This window comes from Peromyscus californicus, unplaced genomic scaffold (assembly GCF_007827085.1).
Source record: "Peromyscus californicus insignis strain IS unplaced genomic scaffold, ASM782708v3 Scaffold_22__1_contigs__length_63687245, whole genome shotgun sequence".
NCBI lineage: Eukaryota > Metazoa > Chordata > Mammalia > Rodentia > Cricetidae > Peromyscus > Peromyscus californicus.
This window is the reverse complement of record NW_026294525.1, coordinates 22,176,097-22,200,987: the sequence shown is the minus strand read 5'-3', so window position 1 is coordinate 22,200,987 and position 24,891 is coordinate 22,176,097. Positions and strand designations below refer to the sequence as shown.

Here is a 24,891-nt window from a genome sequence, read left to right as displayed (position 1 = left end):
TGAAAACTACACTGAAAAACTCTGTCTTTAAAAAAAAAAAAACAAATGAAGAAGAAGAAGAAGAAATAGAAGAACTAGAAGAAAGAAGAGGAAGAAGAAGAAATAGAAGAAGGAGAAGAAAGAGAGAGAGAGAGAGGAAAGAAAGACAGACACTTTGGGCAAGCGGTATATCTTAATATGCCCAAGCTTATTTTGCCTCTAGGGTCAACAGAAGTATAAAAAGATTTCCAACTTTTGCCGGGCGGTGGTGGCTCACGCCTTTAATCCCAGCACTCGGGAGGCAGAGGCAGGCGGATCTTTGTGAGTTCAAGGCCAGTCTGGTCTAGAGAGCGAGATCCAGGAAAGGCGCAAAGCTACACAGATTAAACCCTGTCTCGAAAAACCAAAAAAAAAAAAAAAAAAAAAAGATTTCCAACTTTCTTCAGAATATGTACCAGGAGACTGGCTTAATAAAAAAGAATAACAATGTAGCAAGCAAGTTGTACAGCAAAACTAGATTAAGACACTCACAGAAAGGGTGTTTGAAAGACAAATATAATAATGTATGCCCACAGTACCAGCTCTTGGGAGGTAGAAGAAGTAAGATCAAATGTTCAAGGCCAAACTAAAGAAAAGAAAGAGTATTTGATAAAGAGATTGGACTTCCAATCAGCTCAGAATCCCACCTTTATCAAGTGATAAAATGCACATCCTTGTAGACTGGCTTAAGGGTGCTGCTATCTTTTTTTTTTTCTAAAGAGCAAATTGTACAGGGCATCTTTTTCATGGATAGATACTGCGAATACGGATGGACTGGGGAACTGCTGGGATGATAGGAGAAAGGAAAAAGAAAAGTCATCAGATTTTATACATACTACATTTCTGAATTACCACAGGTGAGAGGGAGCTGAAAGAATCCAAAATGAAGAAGGGCAGTGATTAAAAGTCTGTGCACATCTTTCTTCATCATGTCTTTTCAGAGACGCTGCTAAGAGCTCCTTGTAGTGTTCATATCACGGACTCTCAAGAGGCAGATGTTGTCTCCGTTTGTAAAGGTACAAAAGGGAGTGAAAGGACTGTTGATATCTGCAAAGGAGTTGGAGGCAAAGTCAGTTTCTAAAACCTTCACTTACTGAGCATAACTAAGAGCATCTGACCTGAGGAAGGCAAACCTATCCTTTCAAATCCAGCCCTGCAACTTAATACCTCTGTGTCTTGAGGCCACCTAACTATGGAAGTCTCAGTTTTTCTATCTGCAAAGTGAGAATATGCTACAGATTGAAAGAAAAAAAATGGCTGAATTGTTCATCATTCTTGGTATTCATTCTTATTTATTAATGATTTATTTTTATAATTTTAATGATGTATATATGGGCATATGAATGCAGGTACCAGCAGAGTTCAAGAGGATGTCAGATCCCTTGGAATTGGAGTTACAGATCCAATGTGGGTACTGAGACTTGAACTCACATCCTTTGCAAGAGCAGTACCTGCTCTTAACTGCTGATCCATCTCTCCAGCCTTGCTAGTACCCATTCTTTTGCCATGCTATCTTTCAGTTCTTCTCCAAAGAAATTAATGGCAGGGGTGTATTAAACATGCTAAGCCTTAGCCATGTGGCTTGGTTTTAGCTAATGAGATATTAACAAGCAAAAGGTTGGAAGGGACTTAACTGGATTATTCAAAGCTTGTGGGCAGAGTTTATACCTTTGCAGTAGCCTACTGAACATAACCAACCAGCCCAGCACATTGGAGGGTAAGGGATGTGGAGGAGCCGACCTGCCCCAGTCACCCTGCCTGAGACCAGGCTAGACCACACTCAAGTGAGCCGAGCTCTACATAGTGTAGCCAAGATCAGTAGATCTGTTTAGCCCTATATGCCAATGTGTTATGTGGCCACAAGGTTCTATGAGCTTTTTGTTACACAGTACTAGTGTGATGGTAAATCACCGACACCTGACACTAGTACCTATTAACTCTGCATCTACCTCATAATAACAGTCATATTGATGTGCTATTCCTTTCAATGAACAATTACAGAATATGCAAATGTATGGGAAATTCATCTACGAATCTAAAACACTATCTTTCACTGACAAGTATTCCAAAATCATGTCATTTACCAGTTTTTGTGAAGGACTAAGATGATTCAGGTATATTTTAAAGCTAATAAATATCCTGAGCTCTGTTCTACAAGGTAAGCAGTTCATTTCTTTCTACAAGATTTATACTGTTCAATATTTTTAAAACAAACCCAACCAACCCTCTGCCCCAACACACACACACACACACACACACACACACACACACACACACACACACACACAAACACCACAAAGACATTCAAATCCACAGTCTACTGAGAGAAATGGAGCCTGGCTTCATGACTAAACCTGAGTTATATTGCCGCAGGGGAGGGATGGACAGGAAACAGTGTTTACCACCATCCCTCTCCTCCCTCTCTATTTGGGCAATCCTCTCAAAGGTGGTTTAATATGATGGGAAATGGGAGCTTCAGAACCTACATTCTGGCCCTGCCCCTCTGTGATCTCGAGCAGATTAAACTTTGGAGACCTGGGTTGCCTCACTCCTTGAATGAGAAGAACCGGAACCTCCTCAGGTTGCTGCGAGGGTCCTATAAAGTCGCAGCTGTAAAAGCCTCCCAGCTGTGGCTGGCACACAGGAAACACTCAGTAAATCCTCGCCGCCCTCACCAGCTACTCCTCAGCTGAGTCCGAGGGCTTGCAGCCCCATTTCCACCTTTGCTAGATCCTGTGGGCCCCACGGCTGTCTATGGCGGGTGAGCCAAAAATGACTTGATTCAAAACAGGTACTGGCACTCTACCTGCCACGGGGCTCCCTTCAGACTCCACAGGCCAGTGGAGGAAGAGCCACACTCAATGACATAAAAGGAGAAGGGGGGGGGGGGGCCAAGGAGAATGTGGACAAATGCCAAGAATGATGTTTTTCTGTTTTTCAGAAATTCTAAGCCATCTCATCCAGCCTCTTAGAAGAAAGGGGAATTCAAAGAGATTTTCAACTTCAGGCAATAACTCTGCCCATTACCACCCAGACAAATCAAATGACGTTCCCCTAGCCAGCCAGGCAAGCAGGTGGACTGTGCTTCCTGGAGACACCAGTGTCCCTGCTGTTAGAACTATTTCTCTCATTGGTTCAGGGAAACTGATAACTGGAACTATAGTCTGCTCTCACTGTTGCCGTACTTCCCAAGTAGGGATCCAGGGGAGAAGCCACCAAATTATTCTCTCTTCTTCATGAAACCACATCCTGGTCTTTGCATCTCTTCTCCACTCCCCCCGATATCGAGGAGATGGCTGTTCGACCTCTCGGGGCTTTTGCAAGTTCTCTTGCTGTGGTCCCCAGATGCTCAAACAAGTCAAGACATCCATGCCAACGTTACAGACATTCCCAATTCTCATCTTGAGTCCCGCTCAGCTAATGCTACCCAACCCAGCAGGATGAACAATGAGTACCAGATGAAAGTGAGGCCCACATCAGTGCCAACGCTATAAAATTCCTGAAATCACTGCCACCTTATAAAAGTTAACAATACAAACTTTCTCCCATTATCAATTCAGTCTGCTGCTTCCACAGGCAAACCTCGGTCCAGAGTTTGGCTCTACTTTTTCCCGTTCCCTGGCTCTGTCACAGGCAAAGGATGGCATTTGGGGATCTGGTGGAATCTAGGGGCTTCTGGCAGCTGTGCCCTGGGCTGCCTGCCAGTATAATTAGACTAGAGACTTAACACCACCAACCACTGATTATTTCATCCCCACATCTTTTCTCTTTTCTCTACAATACCTAAGGGTCAAAAGTACACACATGACTATCACAGCATCAGCCTTTACCCCCCAGAATTCAGAAGCACAAACCAATTTCCAGTTCATACTATATCATTGATTTCCATCTGATGACAGTTCCCAAGGACAATAGGCTTTCCCAGAGCCCAGTACGGGTCATATACCAGACCTCTACTTGAGTGCCAGTAGCAGACCATTGTAAAGACTTGGGGCTGTCCAGGTCTTCAGGGACACAAATGAAGAGGACATCCGGTTCCTTCCACTGAATCCAGCCATTGAGATTGTGCCAACTGTTTGAATTCAAGACTTTGGAAGTCAAGTTGGTGAAAGAGAGAGTATCCTCATCAAGACATGAATTGTGCCATGTGCTCCTTGCTGAGCTTTGCCCACATACCTGGACCCCTATGCACTATGAAAATGGCAACTTAAAAGCAAAGACTCAAGATGATCTGTCACATCAACTGCCTGCTCCGCTGTTGCCAGAAGTAATCACCACAAAGAGATAACGCCATTGGTATTCGAATTTAAATGTTACAATAATAATAAAGCCTACGGTTGCCTTCAGGTTAGTTTATAATAAAAATAACTTCTCAATCCTGGAAAACTTATCCAGTTTCTTTCTCCTTCTCCTTCTCCACTTAATGACTGAAGTTATTATTTCCATGGTGGTCTCCAAAACCACATTTGGTTTCTATGTAGATTGGCATGTCACCTCCAGCAATTTTCCCGGCTGAATTTCCCTCTCAAGAGACTATGATTAAAATATCAATCCAGTTTCTGAACTAATTTAGCGAAAGAGTTATATAAATACCTAACACAGGAATTCTTCACTAGTATCCCCTCTTCTCTTTTAATGTCTCACAGGAAAGTTACCAAAGTGGAAACAACACATCTGTCCCCATCCTGATGGTCCTCCTGGTGTCTCAAACGTGAAAATGAGAGCATGTAAGCCCAAGTCCCACATGTACGCTTCCAATGAGCAGAAATGAACTGGAGAACATCTGGAATCTAAGCCGTGCTACCTTGGCTGCCCAGCTGTCTGGCAGTGGTGGCCTCTGCAAAAAGGGGGCATTAGACAGCGGGCTTGCTCAGTAATCCAAAAGGACAGCACCCTCTGGTAGTGTTAATTCACTTGTTTGTCCTGCTGCCTGGAAACCATCCAGAAATGCAAATCCATCACTCAGCAAGCATTTACTGAAGCTGCCTCTGGGCCTAGTATTGGGCTAAATCCTCGCTTCTGAGCAGCTTACACTCTAATTACTGTAATTAGAGACCAATTGAGTATTAAACTCTGTGACAGTAAGTAGGAGTTGGAAGCAAGCGATCACTGTGGGCTGGGGTATTTGGGAGAGATCTCATAGAGATTGCAGGCCTTTGAGAAAAATAACACAATAATGTGGAGGTTTCCACCGCTGATACGGGAGCTTAGAATAAAAAGATCACTGATGGGGTGTTGGGGAATGTGGAAGGGACACATTGGGGAAGGTAGACGTTGGCTCTCCTGGGGTCCTGCCAGAGTCCCTCATCACAAAGAAAATGGAATTTCTGTCAGGTCGAAAGGAAATTCAGAGAGAGGAGTCAGAGATCTGGCTCAGCAGTTAAGATCATGTACTACTCTTGCACTGGGTGACTCCCGACTGCCTGCAACTCAGTCTCCAAGAGAACCCAATCCCTGAGCACCCGCATGCAGGTGCACATGCCTATATACAGATAAACACGGACAGACATACAGCTAAAAATTTTTAGGAAGGAAATAACAATCCCTCCTGAAACCATTTATCATCTGAATCATGATGGTAATATTGCTGATATTAAAAAAAACCAGAAATCCTTAATTTACTTTGGTCTCTAATATAGAAGTATCATTGAAGAAAATAACTTCCTACAGATGCCAGCAGAGGCCACATGCCGAGCTGAAGGCATGATGCTGCAAAGTCAGGATGGGTCGTTCCCCAAAGGCCAAAGCAGGAAGAGGGAGATAACCGGTGAGACCCCGCATAAGGATCAGCATGACAGAGCAGTCATAGTCCATCTGTTCATCTGCTCCAAGAATGGTGCAGAGCTAACTTGTGAGTTTCAATCTAAGTTATTATGGAAACAGCAATGGTTTATTTTCCTTTCATTATTAACTTTGCATTCATCTAAATGCTTCCAATAAACTATGAGCATTATGCGACAGAAACCCCATCTGATGAGTGAGTGCTGCGTGGAATGGTTTCTATGTGCTTTTAACTTGTCTAAAGAGAGAGAGAGAGAGAGAGAGAGAGAGAGAGAGAGAGAGAGAGAGAGAGAGAGAGAGAGAAAAGAAAGCTGAAAAGATTTGGCACTATAGTAACTGTCGTTAAAGAGGACAAATGCTTGAAAACCTTTTGACATAATCCTAAGTAAACTGCATCTATTCTAAATCCAAATAAAATGGTACATTATCTTTTCTCCTTGCTACTCTTAAAATTAGTATATAAAGAAATAGCACAGTTGAGGCCAAAATAAATATCTCAGTGTCTCCAATCTCACTTCCATATTTATAAACAAAGTTTTAGATAGTCATGGCAACGAGGTAAAGCTGCGCTGGGAGCCACATTACCCAGCTGCAGAGTCCTGGAACTTGAATGAGCATTGTGGAGATCCAGCCTCGTCACCTTTCCCACCCTCCACCAGGAGACAGGAAATGCTTTCCAAAGGGCCAGACAGCATTAGACACCATGTGAGCCAGAGTTGTCCTACTGCTCATTTGTGTCCTTGCAGCAGCAAAGCTGGTACAGACAGAAACAAACGTGAGTTGCCCGGGAAGGTATAGTGAAATTTTATATTCATCTTAGGTTCACAAATCTCTAAATATTATTCAATTGTCTTTTTCTTTTCAATCACTTAGAAATGTAAAAATCTGTTCAACTGAAGAGTATACGAAAACAGGCAGTCGGGAGTGGGGAGGGGGGGATTTGGTCCACGGGCCATCTTTGTGGGTCCCTTCTGTAGATTTTAGTTCACGCTCTCAATGTGTTAAAAGAAAAACATATCCTGACACTTGTGAAAATGGGAGAGACAACCTGATTCAGGATTAGAGCAGTATCAACACTATTGCATTTGTGGTATGAGAGTGCCCTCAAGCCCAGACATAAAAGCAATCAGAGCTTTATAACCAGAGAGCAGGATAGAGGGGTGGGAAGGTGGAAAGAGGAACCACTGTTGGCCCATTGAGTCCTACTGAAGGTAAGACAAAGTCATTTACATCAGTTGGGGGTTGGGGGGAGGAGAATTTAGCTTCCTATTGAAATTTAGCTCTTCCTAAAGAGAGCTAATGGTACTCTTGTAAAAAGCTGTGCTGACCCGAAGGTAAGAGGCCTTGGAACCAGACCAAAGCTTGGCCAAGGACAACCTTTGTCAAATCCAAGTTTCCTTACTAGTTGTCGTTGATATGTGGGGTCCAGTGTGTAAAAGTCCCCTTGAAAAATCAGGTGAGAAATGATCCCATAAGCCTGTTTTTATGAGCTCAACATACAAAAATGTAGGATCCTAAAAATGTCAAACTTTCACCACGACTCATGCCCATCTGACCCATAAAAATAACATCACCCACCGGGCCTTTCCTCACTCCACACAATTAGCGCCCTGTGAAGTAAGGAAATAGCTGGCTGGCAGTTGTCTGCACCGATGAAGTCAATGCAGTCTCATTCCTTTGCCAAAAGGCAGGGAAATCAATTGCTCATGTCTCTGCTCGTCAGGCCTACTCGAGGTCAGCTGATGTGGAACAACCAGGCAAGACGGGCTTTGGCTTCCCTGGGGCTTTAAAAAAAAAAACCAAAAAACAAACAAACAAAAAAAACCCAGAGAATATACACTGCTTTTAAAAGAAATGAAAAAAAATTATTTTAGAGTCTTAGCTTTTGTTTTTACCTACCCCTCAAGATGTCTCTATGGAAACACACACACACACACACACACACACACACACACACACACACACACAAACAACTTTATATTTTATGGCCAGGTGATTACCAGCCTAGAATTCAATGTCCTATTGCATTACCACAGACCATCTGTGATGTCAGAAATACCTTGGACCATTTTCCCACAACCCTATTAGTTATAGCGGAATTTACATAATTATTTCTTTTACTGAGGAGGGAGTCTAGAGAGGAAGTACTTAGTCCTGGGGCTTCCTTTTAATTTTTATTGACAGTGTGCTGTTTAAAATATTCTTACCAAAAAAAAATTTTTTTTATGAATTTTGGGACACACACTAAAGAGGAAAAAAATGAAATCAAATAATTCAACAGCTGCTTTTGAATTTACAATTAATTTTCCTTCCCTCCCTTCCATCCATGTCGAACATACTTTCTTATAAAACACATTACAATTCCTTTCCCCACAGACTGCTCATTCGCTGCAGCCAAGAGGGAAAAAACTGAGTATATAGTGAATAAATCAGACATCTTAACCAAGTGGCCAAATGAATGTCGGTTCCAGTCAGTCTCTGCTGGCCTTTGTGTACCTCCAGATGAGAAAGCGCCCAATGAAAAGACCAGTCTGTTGTCGGGAAGAGGGCAGTCATGACAAAGCAGCAGATGTAGTGATGGTGCGGGGGGGGGGGGGGGGGGGGGGGGGGGGGGGGGGGATGGACAGGTATGAAAAAATGTCAGTGGAGGAGGTGTGGTTAAGCAGGAGAGCAGTGCACCCGCAGCCTGGACCAGACCCTGGAGGTATGGTTCATCGGGAGAGCAGTGCACCCGCAGCTTGGGCTAGACCCCGGAGCCCACGGCGAGCACTGTGGAACGGAAACAGCCGCAATGTGAGAGGCAAAGGAAATGTTCTAGGCTGGAAGGAGATGAAGATACAAGAGCTAAGTGTAAGGGAGCCCTAGGGCGGACCCGGGTTTAGGAGGCTGAAGGAAATTCTCTCCAGGGCTTAGCGGCGCCAGCTGACGGGACCAGAACACCCAAGCTAGAGTAAAGTACGTGAGCATTTAACTCGATGGATCATTAATTACAGCGTGATGATGGCACCTGAGAGCACTTTATGCTTAAATACTGAAGTGCTTCAGGGTAAAGGGCGGCTGTGAGGATGTATGATGTAAAACCTTCAAAAAAAAAAAAAATAAGGAAGGGCGGGCTATGGATGTAGCCCAGTTGCTGGCGTGCTTGTCTAGCATTCATTCATGAAGCCCTGAGATTGATTCCCTGGCACTCATAACCCAGCACAGGGGCAATCACCTGCAATCCCAGCACTCTAGTAAAGGCAGCAAGATTCAAGGTCACCCTCAGCTGTACAGTGAGTTTGAGGCCAGCCTGGGCTACATGAGAAACAAAGCACAAAGAGGGGGGTGTGTGTAAGGGGAGGGGGTGGTCGTAGAAAAACAATCTTGCCTACATTTGGATCACTGGCTCTGTTCTCCGTATTTGAGATGCACCACACAGGAAGAAAAGTGCAGATATGAAAGGTCTTGACATGACCTTTCCTCAGTGACGGACAGAAGCCTGTTAAGGTTTGACATACCACTCACTCTCAAAATTTGCTACCAAACCCCAGCAAACACTGGGTCCTGGAACCATTTCCCCCTAATTTCTCTTAACAGGGCAGTGGCTCTGCAGCCTGTCTGTGTCCAGCGCCTTCCTATCCCAAGCACAAAGAATGACTCTTGGTCTCTTCCTCCGGCACAACCAGTATGGTTCCGTTGGATGTGAGCTTTTGAGCTGGACACTTTTAACATTTTAAGCTATGGAGAGAACAGTGCTCAAGACTGTTTCACTGAATATGTATCTACAGTTCCTCAGCATCACATGGACATCGTGTTTGAATTCTGCAGATTTGGTGGCTATGACATCACATCCATAGTAACCTGCCCCAGCAGGGGCAGTGCCGTTGCCTAATCTACAGCAATCGATCTACAGCGATTTTCCCAAAGGAAACTATGCCTGTGTCCAAAAGCTCTGTCAGTGACTGGGAAGAGAACATAAAAGGTGGTAAAGGGAAATTAAACCGTTCAGCCCTGCTTAGGAATCAGTAAATGTCACTTAGCCATCTGCTAAAACCGAAAAGGGAAAACACGCTCCCTGCTTTATTTTCTGGTGTTATCTACACACTATTTCTGGCTCTATACTTTTACCTTAGTCTTTTTATTCATTTCTCCCTAAATTCAAGCTAATCACTTTATCAAAAGTTCACCATGAACCCACAGCCAGAATGACCCGGTGGTACTCTACAGAGGAGAGATCCCGGGGTTGCTCTGCCTACAGATAATACCCAGAAGATGATATGAAGTCAATAAACGTAATGATGTCTGCTTGCAAGAAAGCACAGGAGCCAGAAGTGAATTATGACCAACTGCAAAAAGGAACACACTAGTCAAGGCACTAAAATTTAATGAGAAGACAATTTTTAGAGTAGATAAAAACCGAAGAGAAGGTGCACAGACCATTATTGTAAATTTAAAATCATGCGTATTCTTCGCCCATAAAACTTCTGAAACGCCGTTAAAAACACACACGCACAAAACCACGCAATTATAAATCCTCTGAAGCATGTAACTGTGATTAGCGGCTCCCCCCGGCAATATAAAAATACTACCGCCGCAATCACATTCCAGCCTGTAATGTAATTCAAAACAAACAAGTCGGAGACAGCGCTCAAATGGCAGAGTCAACAAACACAGCCGCTTTGCATCAAGGACTTGAATGCGCCTAAGAAACTCCACTGCGGCGGCGCTGGCGCTGGCCCTGCGGTGGAACGGCGACGCCCCCTGTTGGGCAGAGACGCGCACTGCGCCCAGGGAGGCTCAGAAAAGCCCTATCTGGCATCAGTGACCCTTCTGGGAGATGTTGTTGTGAGGGCAAATTTTTAGCTACTGATTTAAATTTTATCAGCTGTGTTTGAAAGAGTGATTGTATTCAATCCTGTAGCCGCCATTCCTGCATTCTTAGTCCAAGTATCAATGGGCTGTAATTTTGGGCCTTGAATTCATGATCCTCTTGCTCTGACCTCCCCAGTGCTGGAGTTATAGCGAGCACCATTACGCCCAGCAGCACCTATCATTCTCCAGCAAGCCATGTAAGTTTTCAATTATCTCTCGTGAGAATACAAGGTCTTTGCTTTGAGAGCATAACATCTTCATTTTGTTCCAGGGAAGATATGGACGTTAACAGAATAGTTGCTCTATTATAAGGAACTACTTCACTTTCAATTTTATCTTTAAAAAGTTTTTTAATTATGTGAGTGTGCATGTGTGTGTGAATTGTAGAAATGTGTGCACATGTAAGTGTAGGTGCCCATGGAGTCCAGAAGAGGGTATTAGAACCCCTGGTGCTAGAATTACAGGAGATTGTGAGTTGTCCAATGTAGGTACTGGGAACTGAACATGTACCCTCTGACTGAGCAGTATATATTCTTAACCCCTGAGCCATCCCTCTAGCACCAATAATTTAAGACTACTCCTCTTCAAAGAAGGCATGAATAAAACTTTATTGTACCAATATGCTATGATTTAAAAATGACCCTTAAGCACTTACTTTAAAAAGCATCCATTTTTCTCTGACTACTTTAAAAAAGAATGTTCTAGGGTTGGAGAGATATGACAGTATATAGTGGCAAAAGGACCTGAGTTCAGTCACCAAAACTCATGTTTAAAAGAAAGAAGGAAGGGAGGGAGGGAGGGAGGGAGGAGGAGAGCGTGGTGGGTGGTGCCTGCCTGTAATTCCTGCACTAGAGGACACTGGTGGAATCCCGAGCATTCCTGGCCAGCCTGCCTAGCTGAATGGTAAATTTCAGGCCAATAAGAAACTTAGCCTTAAAAACAAACAAACAAAAACATCAGGAAGAGGAAGGGACTACATCTAAGGAGAGGGACCTGAGATTGTCCTTTGCCTCCACACCCACACATGAATCCCCAACATGCATGGTCATAGACAGAAAGTCATATTACAAATTAGCACGAGCCCAGGCGGAGTCTTGTGCGGGACTGGGTCTGAACGCACTCAGTAAAAGTCCAAGGCTTTCTTTCCTTCTTCTACTTCCTGTTGGTGTCTTAATCAATCTTCCAAAGACTTGTCTTTTTTTTTTTTTTTTTTTGGCTTGCATGTGTACGTGTGTGGTGTTAATGTGTGATGTATGTATTTGCATCCTGTGTGTGCACTTGTGTCGGGGGGGGGGGGGCGGGGGGATGCATGTGTGAGGTCTAAGGTTGAACCCTGGGGAGGTCCCTCTAGATTACTCTTCACTTTACTCATGGAGGCAGTATCTTTCACTTGAACACAGACCCCACCAAGAAGGGCTAACCTAACTAGTTAGCCTGCTTTGGGATCTCGGAAGCCCAACTCTGCCTTCTAAGCGCTGGAATTACAGGCAGGCCCCAGGCAGGCCACCCAGCCCAGGTGGCATTCATGGGGATGGAGGCCTCTTGCTTGCATGGCAAGCACTTTATCACTTAGCCATCTCCCCAGGCCACGAAGAGCTCCCTAAGAAGACATTGGGGCTAAAGCTGTGGCTGAAGGTCGGGCACTAGCTTGCTGATCTCTGTGACCTCAAACCTTAATTCTTCCCATTCCTGAAACACTCTCTCAGCTTGGGAAGAGCTAATCGCTGTTGACATCTGTCAGGCTTTAGGACCAAGAAAGGGCTCACTTGGTCCCTTAACAGAGCAAATGACATGACAAGAGACACCATTTTCCCACACGATAACAACGACATATAAACATGACCAGCAAGGCCAACGGCTCTCAGTCGGGAGTTCTGTCCAAGTCTCCAAAGGGCACCAGTCTTTCATCAGAACATCAAGATTTTTGACAATCCTTTTTCCGAACTTTTGATTTGGGTGCTGAAAAGAAAAAAAAAAAAAAAGACAGAGAAGCAGAAAATGAATAATGCCAAACTTGGCTCACACCGAGCGAGGTGTTTTAAGGTGGGACCCTGTGCTCTGGAAGAAAACTGACCATTTGGGTTTTCTTGTTTGTAGAAGGTCTTTAGGAGCTCCACGGCCTCTTCAGCACGATATCCGGGGACGCACTGAGGAAGGGAGGGACATGAGGTGAGCATCGGCAGGGACTGTGTGGGGGTTACACCCCAACAGCAATTGTATGTACAATTACAACGATATGAACAGGCTGCACACAACGTTCATTCCTCGGGACAAATACTAGCATGGTTAAAAAATGCACATTTCCAAAAGAATGGGCTCCCAGCCTTAGCCCAGCGTCTCTCCCAATCGGTCACTCTTGCTGGTACTTAAACTCTCCATGGTATGTAACAGGACTACAGAGGGATGCTGTACTGAATAAATGAGATGCTAAGCAGGTACTCATGAAGCATGAGCTATTTTGACATGCTATTATCTCCTAGCGTTTCACCAAGCACGGGATGCTGTTCACCTAAGGCAGGTAAACTATCCTTGGTAGAACAAATCCAGTCCACAGCTAAGAATGACAAGCTGACAATCGTTTTTATACTTTTAAGAGTTTTTTTTTTTTAATTATTAAAGAAAACACTATGTGATCGTCACTATGTGACTATGTTTCTCACAAGAGCTAAAAATATTTACTATCCGGTCCTCTACAGGAAACATTTTTCAAGTTTTTCTGCGGAGGATTTAAGAAAACAGTTGAGTTTGTTTTTACTTTGGGATCTGGGCAGGAGAGATGAAAATACGTGAAAGAACAAGTAAGAAGTGAGAACTGTCAAGAACAATGAGTGAAATACGGGATAAAGACGAAACGGAACATGGACAGAAGCAAGGAAGCGCACTTTTCGGAGAGAGGGGGGAAGTGGGGGTTGTGTGTGTGTGGAAGCAGGCTGAAGGGCTCGGTAGGGAGGGGGAAGAAATTAAAAACATACGAGACGGGGCCAAACGCTCGAATGGAGGGGCAGCCTCTCTGGGGCTCTGCTGAGAACGATCGACCCTTCCCCGAGTACTGCCTCAGAACATTCCAGACTTCACCTTCCGTCTCATTTCCTCCTCTCATCCTCACGGTCTTAGGCTCTCAAGACGCCACCGCAGCTGCCTCTCAAGCACTCACGGATGGAAACACGGTCTCCTTCCCCGCACAGCTCTGTGGTCACGTGACGACTGGACACACACACACACACACACACACACACACACACACACACACACACACACACGCTTCATTTCGAATCCTCTCCTCCCTTGGTTTCTCAGCCCACCATCCTAACCGCTGTCGGTCAGGGTGTGCAGGGACTGGAGCCTTCCAGCACCTCCGCCTGCCGTCTGTAAATGTCCCCCATCTGAAGCCACCAGACCCTCTTCCCCAGGGGCTGGCAAAGCAGCGCTTCTCCATCACTGCTGTTCAGGGCAATCACATGGGCACCCTCCCCAAGCACTGACGCTCGCCCCTGCCTTTTTATTCCTCTGACCCAGGATCTGAGAACAGAGAAACGCAAAAGCCCTCCAGGAGATTCTCACATGTGGTCCAAGGAGAGACATGGAGAAACACGGAGGTGGGAAAAAAAAATAATAAAAACTATGTATGGGTCTAGACATCATGATAGCATTCTAAAGTACCCACTAGAGCTTACACATGCATATCTTTTAACAAAAATATTCTTATAAATGTTTTAAACAGAAGCGATATTAAAAATGAATAACCATTTTTTAAAACAGTAGTTCCACAGGTTTCTCTGAATTTTATATCGCTTATAACACAGTATTATATAAAAAGAACCTATAATTCTGAGGTGAAACCCCATCTCCCTTTGTCCATTGTCCCATGAGCTCAGCCAAAGGAAAGGAAGAAAACACAGCATCCAGAAGCCTGGGATGCCAAGGCGTTAGCACTCCATAAGACCTCCTTAGAACATCACTTGGCATTAAACCTTGACCTATGCTTTCAAACCATAGGCATTCATTTTCCATTGAGCCAACATGGCCGTACAGATGAACTGTAAATTAACCTTTCAGGTTGAAAAAGAACCGTTCAAGACTTCATGACATCAACATTCTTTTTATTTTTATGTGTGTGTGTGTGTGTGTGTGTGTGTGTATGTGTGTGTGTGTGTTGTGCGTACGTACGTGTACAGGCTAGCAGGCAAGTGGAGCCCAGAACGGAAGTTCAAGTGTCTGCCCTCACATTCCACCTTGCTGAGACAGAGTCTCTTGTTTGACACGAAGTGCAGCAGGCTAGCAGGCCAGGACTCTCCTTGTGTCTGTATCCCATCTCACCACAGGACCCCTGGATTCCATTCCAGATACCCCCTTCCGCATCTAGCCTTCAGGGGGATCTGGGGACCCAAACTCGGGTCCTCACGCTGCATGGCAAACACTTTCCCCACTGACCGAGCAGTCTCCTCATCTATATCTTAGAGAGCAAAGTTCCACCTATCTCCGACCCCTAGGGACACATCGTAGTTTTGTCCAGAAACTCTGAGAAATTACTTAGGTTGTTCTCATAAAGGAAGTACCGTATGTACAGAGCCAGCAATTCATGTGTAAAGAATTATATAAGCAATGTTTGGGCGGCTCCCAGAAATGACTGGAAAAATGAAGTCACTTTGCAGACATCTTTAATAATCAACCTCATTTACTCCTACCACTCTGTTACAGTTGTTTTTTTTTTTTCTGATGTGATGTTAAAGGCATCTGTTCTTAAATACAACAGTGGCTAGGAGAGTTTACACTCAGCTGGAAAATTCAAGGCAGAATGCTTTCCAAAACTTGCTCTGTGCAGGATTAGGGCTCTGTAAGTCCTCACCACAGCCTACGAACACGTGAGGTTTTCAAGGGAAACTCCAGCATTTACTGATTCTTTTTTCGAGTATAATGCCTTCAGATTAATTCTCCAACTTGGAGAATGAATCAGTATAGAAAAATGGGTATGCATCCCAACATGTAGATTCCTAATGTTTACAGTTTCAACAGAACTTCCAAGAGTGTGACAGAAGTTCAGAGGAAAGTGGAATCTCTAGCAGCTGAAGGACATGCAGGTTCTCTGGTCTAGGGGAAGTCTCAACATTAAGAGGCATCTAAAAATAATGAAGTTGCAATGGCAACTAGATACTAATAATGGGATGTGACAGAGTGACAGAATTTGTGCCTAAATACTGTTGGCTGTGAATAGCATCCCAGTCGCCGAGGCAGGCAAGTTCCATCATCACATGACAGAGCTGGCATTTGCTCCAACAGAAAGATAGTCTCTAAGCCCACACAAGGTGCCAGTGAACCCTAACAGAGAAGCTAACAGTTCAGAGAAGTTGCAGGCTCCCCTGCAGGACAGACTCTGGAAGTGAAGAGAAGGAATACACATTTTCCTTCAGTAAGAGGTAAAGAACTCAACTCAGGGGGCCCCGAGGTACTGTCGGATTCTGTCATGGGTTTTTAGAACACTGACCACAGACAACTGGCAAGTCCACCAAAAAATGGATAAACAGAAGAAGGGGAGGGGAGATAGGAACAGAGAGAGGGATGGAGGGGGGAAAGGGAGAGAGGGAAGGAAGGAGGGAGGGAAGGAGGGAGGGAGGGAGGGAGGGAGGGAGGGAGGGAGGGTATAAGCAGATTATATTACCTGAAACGGTCTCCCGGTATTGGGTAGGTCAGCAGAGGCAATGTTTAGGACAGAACCACAACCGCCAAACCGTTCATTCTGGCAGCCATAGACAACCAGCGGGATTTATAGTATAGAATTAAAGTCTGTCACGGGGTGTATAGAATCATGGCAAGAGTAGGCTGATGCTAACTACCTTAGAGAGTTCAGTCTAGACTTCAAAACAAAGTTTGCGGTGGAAAATAATACAATTCAATTATACAAATGAAGAGAAAGAGGTTTTAAGTATTTAGAGATCAAAATCTAGCAATCGCGTGGGTCGTCAGCAAGATGGCTCGGCTGGTAAAAGCCCTTGCCATGCAGGCATGACAAGCTAAGCCTGATCCCTGGAACCCACGCAATGGTGGAAGGAGAGAACCAGCCCCTCAAATTGACCTTCACATGTATGCCATGGCATGTGCTTGCCCACATAATAATAACCTATACATTTTTTAAAAAGATGAAAACCTGGCTATTGTAAACAGAACAGAGATTGGGTATTTTTACTCACTTTAGTCAATTCTCTGCTCTTTCCAAAATCACTTTTCCAGAATCATTGCAGAGTTAGAAATTCAGTTCAACAATTTCACCTCTTAAAATAGGTAGTTCCACCCCTGGAACCCACTGTAGAAGAAGAGGCTGGACTTCTGAAAGTTGTCCTCCGATTGCCACACAGACGCCATGGCATGCCCATGCCCCTCACAATAAATAAATAAACGTAATTAAAATGTAAAAATGTGGGTGGTAGCCTGGCGTGGTGGCATGTGCCTACAGTCCAAGCCTTTCGAAGATGGAGAATCAAGATCTTAAGGCCAACCATACTGTGAGTGCAATGCCAGCCTGGACTACGTGAGAGCCAGTCTCAAAACAAAAGGAAGAAACCAAAGCAAAATAATCACCCAAACAAAAGCCAAAACCCAGCCACGTTGGTCCCTGTTCTCTCTCTCTGCAAGGCAGGGTGAGGAAACCGGCTTAATAACTCCTCTAATAATGGTGTCAAGAACTCCGCTTACAAGGAGATAGTATGCTTTATTGTACCCAAAAGGCCCTCTGTATTAAGTGCTAAAACCACACCTAATTTTAAAAGCAAGTGAAAATGTAAGAATGAAGAAGTGCTTGCCTAGCATCCACAAGGCTCTCAGTGTTGTAAAATAAATAAACTTTAGAGACCGACTGCACCCAGCATATATGTTGCTCACTCTACGCAAGACACAATCCAACTACAGAACACTAACTTACTAATTTCCATACATGTATAATGATAATATCAGGTGACATTTTCACTTCTTCGTTACCTTGAACTTCATTTTTTTTTACTTTGTGATAGATATTCACAACAAAAACAGATTAACAGAAAATATTTAAATTACCCATAATCTGTCATCCAAGGGCAAAGCACATTCCTCAGAATGTGTCCTATGCTCTAACTTAACTTGGATTCACCCTTACACAAGAGTTTAAGTTAGTTCCAAGCTTTTCCTTCTGTAGCTTATGGGTTCAATAGTTTCGTGGCTCTTGATACAGAGAAAGAATAGGTAACTTTACTGTGTAAAACAACCATCTTTCCTGCTTCTTTCTAAATTTTACAATGTGTTTCTTAACTGTCTCCACACATTAAGAAACTGAAAGCTGGGGAGGGTATAGCTCCATGATAGAGCATACACTTGGCATGTGCAAAAGCCTGGCTTCAATCCTCAGCATCGGAAAGAAAAACCAATGGTAAAAAGAGAAGAAAATGAGTTAAGTATCTGGCCATTGTCTTGCTCACAGGCAAGGTGCAGACAGGAAACCCAGAAGCCAAAGGATACTCATGAGGCGGAGGGCAGCGGCACACATGATACACGGCTCCACGGTGACGTACAGCACGGTGTGTTCAAACACTTCGGCAGGACTGTGGCTGTGTCGACGGCACCAGTCCAGGACCTGATCAATGGCCACCATTTCAGCATGCCGAGTAGCCTTGAAAGAGAGAGATGTGCATTGGTACTGTTCACTTCATTCAGCTGACGTCTTTAAAATATGCAAAACATAAATTCAAAAAGCATTCCTCTCATGTCTGCCTGCATTGGAGCATTAGGTTTCAGAATGTCCTTAGTGGTTTCCCAGTTAAATACCATAACCTCACCAATGGGGAAGCCTAATCTAAGATATTATATAAACTCTGCTACGGTTTTAGTGAAATTCACATGGACCTTGGGGGAAAGTTTTCATTAAAATATTACAGAGAAAATAAGTCTAAAAAAAAAAAGATGTCTATGGTTTCTGAATATTTTAAGGGAGGGCTGGAATTTTCACAAGCTTGTGCTCTAGTTTCAGATAGATTGTCAACTGACCTCACTCTAAGGCAGATCTTCATTGAGCCCACTAGAAGACCATCATGTACACTGCAGGAGATGAGATTTTATAAGCAACCAGCTCTAAAGCAGCATAGACTCGAGATTTCAGATAGTTCACGGGAGAGAGCCTGCTACAGGAGAAATCGCCCAGCATGTGGAATCGATCACACTGGAATCTGAATCCTGACAGTGAGGCATTGTTGGTCTCAAGCAAGCTTGGGATCCTGTGTCCAAACTGGAGTTTACCGTTACCTCCTCTCCAGCTCCCAGAACAACCTGAGTCACACCGAGCACAGTGTGGCATGATGCTATTTAGGTACCTGTCATCTCCTTTCCCCTTATTAAAATAGTGTTGATGCAGGGGTAAAAAGACGGCTCAAAGATTAAGAGCACTTGCTGCTCTTGCAGAAGTTCAGTTTCTAGCACCCACACCGGGTGGCTCACAACTGCCTGTAACTCCAGTGAGCTTCAACACTCTTTTCCTGCCTCTGAAGGCACCTGCACACATATACATACACTCAGCTGCACTCGTGCACACACACACACACACACACACACACACACACACACACACACACAGAGTTTTGTACCAGTTTCCTCTGAGATAAAGCTTCTACTTTAAACATAGTTCCTTAAGACACAGGATGCTCTAGGACAGTGGTTCTCAACCTTCCTAATGCTGTGAGTGACCCTTTAATATAGTTTCTCATGTTGTGGTGACCCCTACCCATAAAATTATTTTCTTCCTACTTCATAATTGTAATTTTGCTACTGTTATAAATCATAATGTAAATACCTGTGTTTTCTGATGGTCTTGGGTAACCCCTGTGAATGGGTCATTTGACCCTTCAAAGGGGTTGTGACTTATAAGTTCAAAACCACTGTTCTTAAAACATTCCATCTTGTAGGGAATCTCCTTAAGCACAGGAAGTAAACAACTCAAAGGCTTCAGGAAGTCACTGAAACTGACTAGATATACTAGATACCCCCTCCCTCCCCAATTACATATAAGCAGTAAGGGCTGATAAGAGACACTCTTAAAGCCCGGTGGTGGTGGCAAATGTCTTTAATCCCAGCACCCGGGAGGCAGATGCAGGCGGATATCTGTGAGTTTAAAGCCAGCCTGGTCTGCAGAGTGAGTTCCAGGACAGCCAGAGCTACACAGGGAAATCCTGTCTCAAAGAGAGAGACAGACAGACAGAGACAGAGACAGAGATTCAAGAGAACACTGTGCTTGAAAGAAATGCTCTCCAACCTGACAAACTGCCTGCAACTTGTGCAGTGAGCTTCCGATTTCCAGCTTTCATGAGCCATCACACAGGCTGGGGCGAGCTTCAGATTCCCAGCTTTCATGAGCCATCACACAGGCTGGGGCGAGCTCTTGTGGGGTAGCTATCATGAAGTCATTTCGGCTCTTGGAAGTAACCCAAGTGAAATGAATTGGTTCACCAAGCTTTGGTGATACCCTTACTTTTGGTCTGTGGCTGGTTCCTTATCTGAGGTGAGCCGACATTTGTTCACATCTCCGCAGTGTAGTGTCATACAACACACACGCACAAAAGAAAAATAAACCTTCAAAATAACTTCATGCAAACTCCTAAACACATGTAATATATCAATAATTAAGTCAAGGAGATGTAGATAAATTAAACAGATGATAAGTAATGAAACTGAAACAGCAATCAAAAGTCTCCCACAAAGAAAAGCCAGGACTGTATGGATTCATGGCCAAATTCTACCAGATTTTTAAGGAAGACCTAACACCAATATTCCTCAGGCTGTTCCACAAAATGAAAAAGGAAAGAACATTACTGAAGTCCTACAATGCAAGTCTTACCCTGATAACAAAACCAGATGAGGGTACAGAAAAGAAAGAAAACTGTAGATTATCTTTCTTGATGAATATAGATGCAAAATTTCTCAATATTCTGACAAACCTAATGCAAGAATGTAGTAGTTCACACACCACAATCAAGCTGGTTTCATTCCAGAGGTATAAGGTTGGTTCAACATATACAAATCAGTAAGTGCAATATACTATACAAAGAGTCTTAAAGACATAAATAGCATGATCATCTTAATAGATGCAGAAAAGGAAGTAGACAGAGTTCATATAATTCATGATTTTAAAAAAAAGTCCAGAAGCAACTAAGAATAGAAGTACTAAATCTTAATATAATAACTGCCATGTATGGCAAGCCTACAGCCAACAGACCAAATGAGGAAAAAACTGAAAACATTTCCTCAAAATCACACCATGAGACAAGAGTGACCACTTTCTCTCCTCTTATTCAAAATAGTGTTCAATGTATTAACTAGAGCAGTAGGACCAGAGAAGGAAATAAAGGGCATGTACATCAGAAGGGAAGAAGTGAAACTCTCTCATTTTTGGATGACACGATCCTGTACTTATGGAGCCTTGTGGATTCCACTAGGAAACCTTTACATCTGACACTTTCAGCAAAGTGGCAGGATAGAAAATCAGCATAGATGAAAACAGTAGATTGTTTATATATCAATAACAAACTATCCAAGAAAGAAATTAGGGGGAAAAAAAACTCACCTTCATAATAGTTTTTAAAAATATCTAGAAGTAAATTGTATTGCTGAGGTCAAAGACCTTTATTCTACAATGAAAACTTTGAACCATTCAAGAAAGAAATTGAAGAAAATAGAAAACAGAAAGCCTGCCCATAAGCATGGATTAACAAAATTAATATTGTGAAAATGGCTGTATTACCGAAAACAACCTACAAAGTCAATGCAATCCCCATCAAAATTTTAATCGCATTCTTTGCAAAACTATAAGAAAACAATTCTAACCTTAATATGAAATCACAAAAGACTCTGAATAGCTAAAGCAATCCTAAGCAAAAAGAACAATTCTGGAGGAATATATTATAATACCTGACTTCAAATTACTCTACAGAGCCATAGTGACAAAACAGTAGGTATTAGATCAGTGAAATAGAAGACCCAAAATTAATCCACATAGCTATAACCACCTGATCTTTGACACATATAAAAACATACATTGGAAGAAAGATAGCCTCTTCAACAAATGGTGCTGAGAAAAATGGATTTCCACATCCATGAATCAAATTAAGCTCCTGTTTTTTTTCACCCACACAAAAATCAATGTCAAATGGCTCAAAGATATTAATATAAAGCTTGAAATGTTTTCGCCCCTGGAAGAAAACTGGGAACCACTTCAAGAGATAGGTATGAGCAAAAACTTGCTGAAAAAACTTCCAGCAGCACAGGTGATTTACGGGTTGAGGGGCTGCTACACAGCTAGGAAAAGTAAATGCAGAACGAAGAAAGGGGCTACGGAATGGGAGAGGATCCTCGCCAACTACACCATGCTGTGAAGAGACACCGTGACCACGGCAACTTACAGAAGAGAGCATTTAACTGGGGGCTCGCTCATCGTTTCAGAGGGTTAGTCCACGATCATCATGGCAGGGAGCATGGCAGCAGGCAGGCAGACATGGTGCTGGAGCAGCAGCTGAAAGCTACATCCTGATTCCACAAGCACAAAGCAAACAGACTGCCGAGATCTGGCCTGGGCTTTTGAAACCTCAAAGCCCACCCCCACTGACACCCTTCCTCCAACCAGGCAACACCTCCTAATCCTTCCTAAACAGTCCCCAACTGGGAACCAAGTCTTCAAATGTTTGACCCTACTGGGGCCATTCTTATTCAAAGCACCACAAAGTGCATGTGTACATATGTGTGCCGGTATGTCCACCCATTTGCATGCATACAGAAGTTAGAGGAGGATGTCAGGTGCCCCATCCCATGACTCTCTGTCTTGTTCCTTTAAGAGAGAGTCTCTCACTGAACATGGGGCACAGCTGCAGCAATCCTAGATACCTTCTGATCTAGCCTTCCCACAGCTCTGGGGCTGCAGGCACTGGCATGGCTACACCTAGCATAGCGAGAAAAGAGCTGGCATTGGCCCATGATGCTGTGATAGCCAATGGCAGAGAGGCACAAGTCTGGGTGATCAAAGAATCAGAAACTGGGAACAGAAGGCCTTTATAGAAGAAGGTATGGTTCTGGTTGCATACCAAGACAACAAGAGAACTTAACACCAAAGACTCCTCCAATTCAGGATTCCTAAGAAATGGCGTCCTCACAACTCTTATAAATACCAGTTGAACTGAACCATCTTGGCCAAATCGCTCTTTTACCACTAAAGAAACACAAGCCAAGCTGTCTTATCATGCACTGAAAACACATAGGGAAAGGGGGCGGCGAATGACACAGCAGTGTTGACACACAGTCCGACCTCTGGGCTCCTCACCTTGCAGCCTTTCTATGCTGGATTCAAGGGGCAAGTCTATGTGAGACATGATAGTGGAATAACCCTGGTTAACTCCAAAGTGTCTGAGAAATCAAAGTGAGTGGGGATTTGGTCTTGGTTCTCATGTAAAACACATTATAAAAAACCATGCAATACAAATTGGGCCCTGTGGCAATTATGTAAAACAGAACTTCGGTAAGCATCAACATAGCCTCTAACTGCGGGGTGTGTATTATCTGCCTTGAATGCTTTTATGCCGTCACAACTGCTTGTGCACCTGGATTCCTAATTGAGTTTGGCTACACACCTTGGGGTTGTGATGGATGAACTTTCAAGGCCTCAGAGCCCCGGTGCTGACAGTAGACTGTTCTATGCTCTCAAAACATGTAAGACCGAAGTCCACGTCAATGGCACTATAGTTACGTTATCCTTCAGTCCATCTGGTACTTTATAATCATGAAATGTAGCATGGCACTTTCACCTACTTCCACTTCCCAAACACGTCCACAGTGATGCACTGTTGTGCCACCATGTTTAAGAAGCACTGCTCTAAACCATGAACTTTCCAACTGGGCCACCATACATCAAGTTATTAAAGCTGAAACACATGTAGTTGAAGACAGCTTGAAGACCTTACTCCACTGACTATCCAAACATGTTTTCTCCAATACAATCCTTTTATGCTTCCCTCCAATATGTACATTGAAGGCCCTTCCTCCCTGCCCCAGCCCCAGGAGAAAAAAAAAAATTTAAAGAAGCTAAAGGAATGCATTACAAGTTAAATGGATCTTCTTTGCAAAGGTCAATTTTCAGGTTGAATTTGTTACAAGCAGACATGGACTCCGTTCTCCTGCACTGACATTCTGATGTAACAAAATTCCTTCTTGGGTTTCACTCCAGTGTTAAAAGGGAAACATAATGAAATAAAAAACAAACAAACAAGCCCGAGGTGGTGGCCCACCCCTTTAATCTGGATCTCTGTGAGTTCGAGGCCATCCTGGTCTACAGAGTGAGATCCAGGACAGGCTCCAAAACAACACAGAGAAACCCTGTCTCGAAAAACCAAAAAAAAAAAACAAAAAACAAAAAAAATTTCTTACTTTTTGGCTAAGATCACAAATGTAGAAACCGAAAATCATCTACTAGAATTTTATAGCTTCATTGAACTTTTCTGAATTTTTGACATCTAAAAAAGAAGCATTGTATCACTGTTACAATCAGGTAAAAAAAAAAAAATGAACATTTACAAAGGAAGAAAAAAAAGATCTAGGGGCTAAGGAGATGGGTCCACAGGTAAAGTACTTTCTGGGAAAGAAGAACGACCTGAATTCAGACCCCCAGCATCCATGTACATACCCAGACATACATTCACAGACAACCCCAGTGTAGAAGAAAGGAAATGTGGGTAAAGGGGAGTCCTAGGGTTCTCTGGCCAGCCACCCTAGTTGAACAGACGAGCTCCAGGTGCAGGGAGAGATCCTGTCTCAAAAAGTAAGGTGGAGAGTAGTAGAGGAAGGCATCTTGACCTCCACCTGCAGCCTGCACAGGCGAGCACACACACACACACACACACACACTGACCCACAGGACACACTCAGTCTTGTCTTACCCGCTGGCCCCCATCATGGCTATAGTCCATTACTGCATTTATACTGCTCAACTCACGTTTTTTGTTTGGTTCACCTCATTTCTTCCCTTCCCCACAACTTCATTGTTGTAGACCATAAGGCAGCCAACAGGAACTTCAGTGTTTTCAAGGGCTTCTTTGGCCTGCAACACAAAGTGGAAAGTCTCAGAGGTGAGGTTCAGTGCTTGAAAGGCTATGCAAAAGGACAGATAAGAGCCGGGCAGCGGCGGTGGTACACATCTTTAATCCCAGCACTCGGGAGGCAGAGGCAGGCGGATCTCTGTGAGTTCGAGGC

At 43.7% G+C, this 24,891-nt stretch overlaps 1 protein-coding gene across 1 annotated transcript in view; it reads right to left on the bottom strand.

Annotated features, from left to right (window-relative positions):
- The window catches only part of Adat2 (adenosine deaminase tRNA specific 2), a 55,072-nt gene that overhangs the window by 24,646 nt on the left and 5,535 nt on the right, over window positions 1-24,891 (bottom strand). Inside the window, exons 2-7 of the mRNA XM_052751083.1 lie at window positions 24,635-24,739; window positions 18,133-18,283; window positions 16,307-16,413; window positions 12,725-12,797; window positions 12,494-12,609; window positions 871-1,065 (exon numbers count right to left, since the gene is read on the bottom strand). Coding sequence (XP_052607043.1) covers window positions 12,566-12,609; window positions 12,725-12,797; window positions 16,307-16,413; window positions 18,133-18,283; window positions 24,635-24,739 — 480 coding nt within the window. The 3' untranslated portion in view covers window positions 871-1,065; window positions 12,494-12,565. The remainder of the gene's footprint in view (window positions 1-870; window positions 1,066-12,493; window positions 12,610-12,724; window positions 12,798-16,306; window positions 16,414-18,132; window positions 18,284-24,634; window positions 24,740-24,891) is intronic.